Genomic DNA, 1,325 nt, shown 5'->3' on the forward strand with positions numbered 1-1,325 from the left:
CCACCAGCTCGTAGGGCCGCCGGGGGTCGCGCTGGGCCGGGACCCTGCGCGCCGTGCGCAGCTCGCCGGTGCGCCAGTCCATGCGGAAGAGGCTCAGGTCGTTGCCGCGCACGATGCTGTAGGTGAGCCGCGCGTTCTCGCCGTCGTCCGCGTCCACGGCGGCCACGCGCGTGAGCAGGTAGCCCGGCTCGGCCGAGCGCGGCAGCGCCTCGCGCGCCGGCGTGCCGTTGCGCCCGGGCAGCGGCGCCACGATGGCGGGCGCGTTGTCGTTCTGGTCCACGACGAGGATGTTGACCGTGGCGTTGCCGGCCAGCGCCTGGGGGCTGCCGGCGTCGCGGGCCTCCACCTGGAAGCTGAAGTCCTTGAGCTGCTCGTAGTCGAAGGAGCGCAGCGCGTACAGGTAGCCGTTCTCGGAGTTGATGGACACGTAGGTGAAGACGCTCATGCCCTGGATCTGGCACTCCAGGATGGAGTAGGCCAGCTGGGCGTTGGCGCCCTCGTCGCGGTCGCTGGCGCTGACCGCGTAGATGTAGGCGCCCGGCACGTTGTTCTCGGTCACGTACACGTCGTAGACCGGCTGGCTGAAGCGCGGCGCGTTGTTGTTCACGTCCGCCACCTGCACCTGGATGGACTTGCTGGTGGCCAGCGCCGGCTCGCCGCGGTCGCGGGCCACCACGGTCAGCGTGTACGAGTCGCCCGCCTCGCGGTCCAGGGGCGCCTCGGTCACGATGGTGTAGTAGTTCTTGAAGGAGGACTTGAGGCGGAAGGGCACGTCGCCGAGCAGCTCGCACTGCACCTGCCCGTTCTCCTCCGAGTCGCGGTCGGCCACGCTGAACAGGGCCACCACGGTGCCGGGCGCCGCGCCCTCGCTCACGGCCTCCTTCACGGTGCTGAAGCTGATCTCGGGCGCGTTGTCGTTGGCGTCCAGCACCCGCACCAGCACCTTGCAGTGCGCGGGCACGGCGTTGGGGCCCAGGTCCTTGGCCTGCACGTACACCTGGTGCACCGGGCTCTCCTCGTAGTCCAGCTCGCCGCTCACCTCCAGCCGCCCGGTGCGCGGCGACAGCCCGAACAGCTCCCGCGCCCGCGGCGAGATGTGGCTGCTGAACGAGTACACGACCTCGCCGTTCGGGCCCTCGTCCGGGTCGGTGGCGTTGAGCTGGATCACCAGCGTGCCCGGGGGCGAGTTCTCCGGGAGCGACGCGGTGTAGACGGGCTGGTCGAAGGCGGGCACGTTGTCGTTGGAGTCCAGCACTCGGATGGTGAGCAGGGCCGTGCCGGTGCGCTGCTGCTGGGGGGGCAGGCCCGCGCCCCCGCCGTCGCCG

At 71.2% G+C, this 1,325-nt stretch overlaps 1 protein-coding gene across 1 annotated transcript in view; it reads right to left on the bottom strand.

Annotated features, from left to right (window-relative positions):
* The window catches only part of PCDH10 (protocadherin 10), a 59,781-nt gene that overhangs the window by 57,186 nt on the left and 1,270 nt on the right, over positions 1 to 1,325 (bottom strand). The window contains exon 2 of the mRNA XM_021717848.1: positions 5 to 1,325. This exon is cut by the window's right edge and continues 30 nt beyond it. Within this exon, the coding sequence (XP_021573523.1) occupies positions 5 to 1,325 (1,321 nt within the window). The remainder of the gene's footprint in view (positions 1 to 4) is intronic.

This window comes from Carlito syrichta, unplaced genomic scaffold, assembly GCF_000164805.1.
Source record: "Carlito syrichta isolate Samal-C Ts95f unplaced genomic scaffold, Tarsius_syrichta-2.0.1 Scaffold311260, whole genome shotgun sequence".
Classification (NCBI taxonomy): Eukaryota; Metazoa; Chordata; class Mammalia; order Primates; family Tarsiidae; genus Carlito; species Carlito syrichta.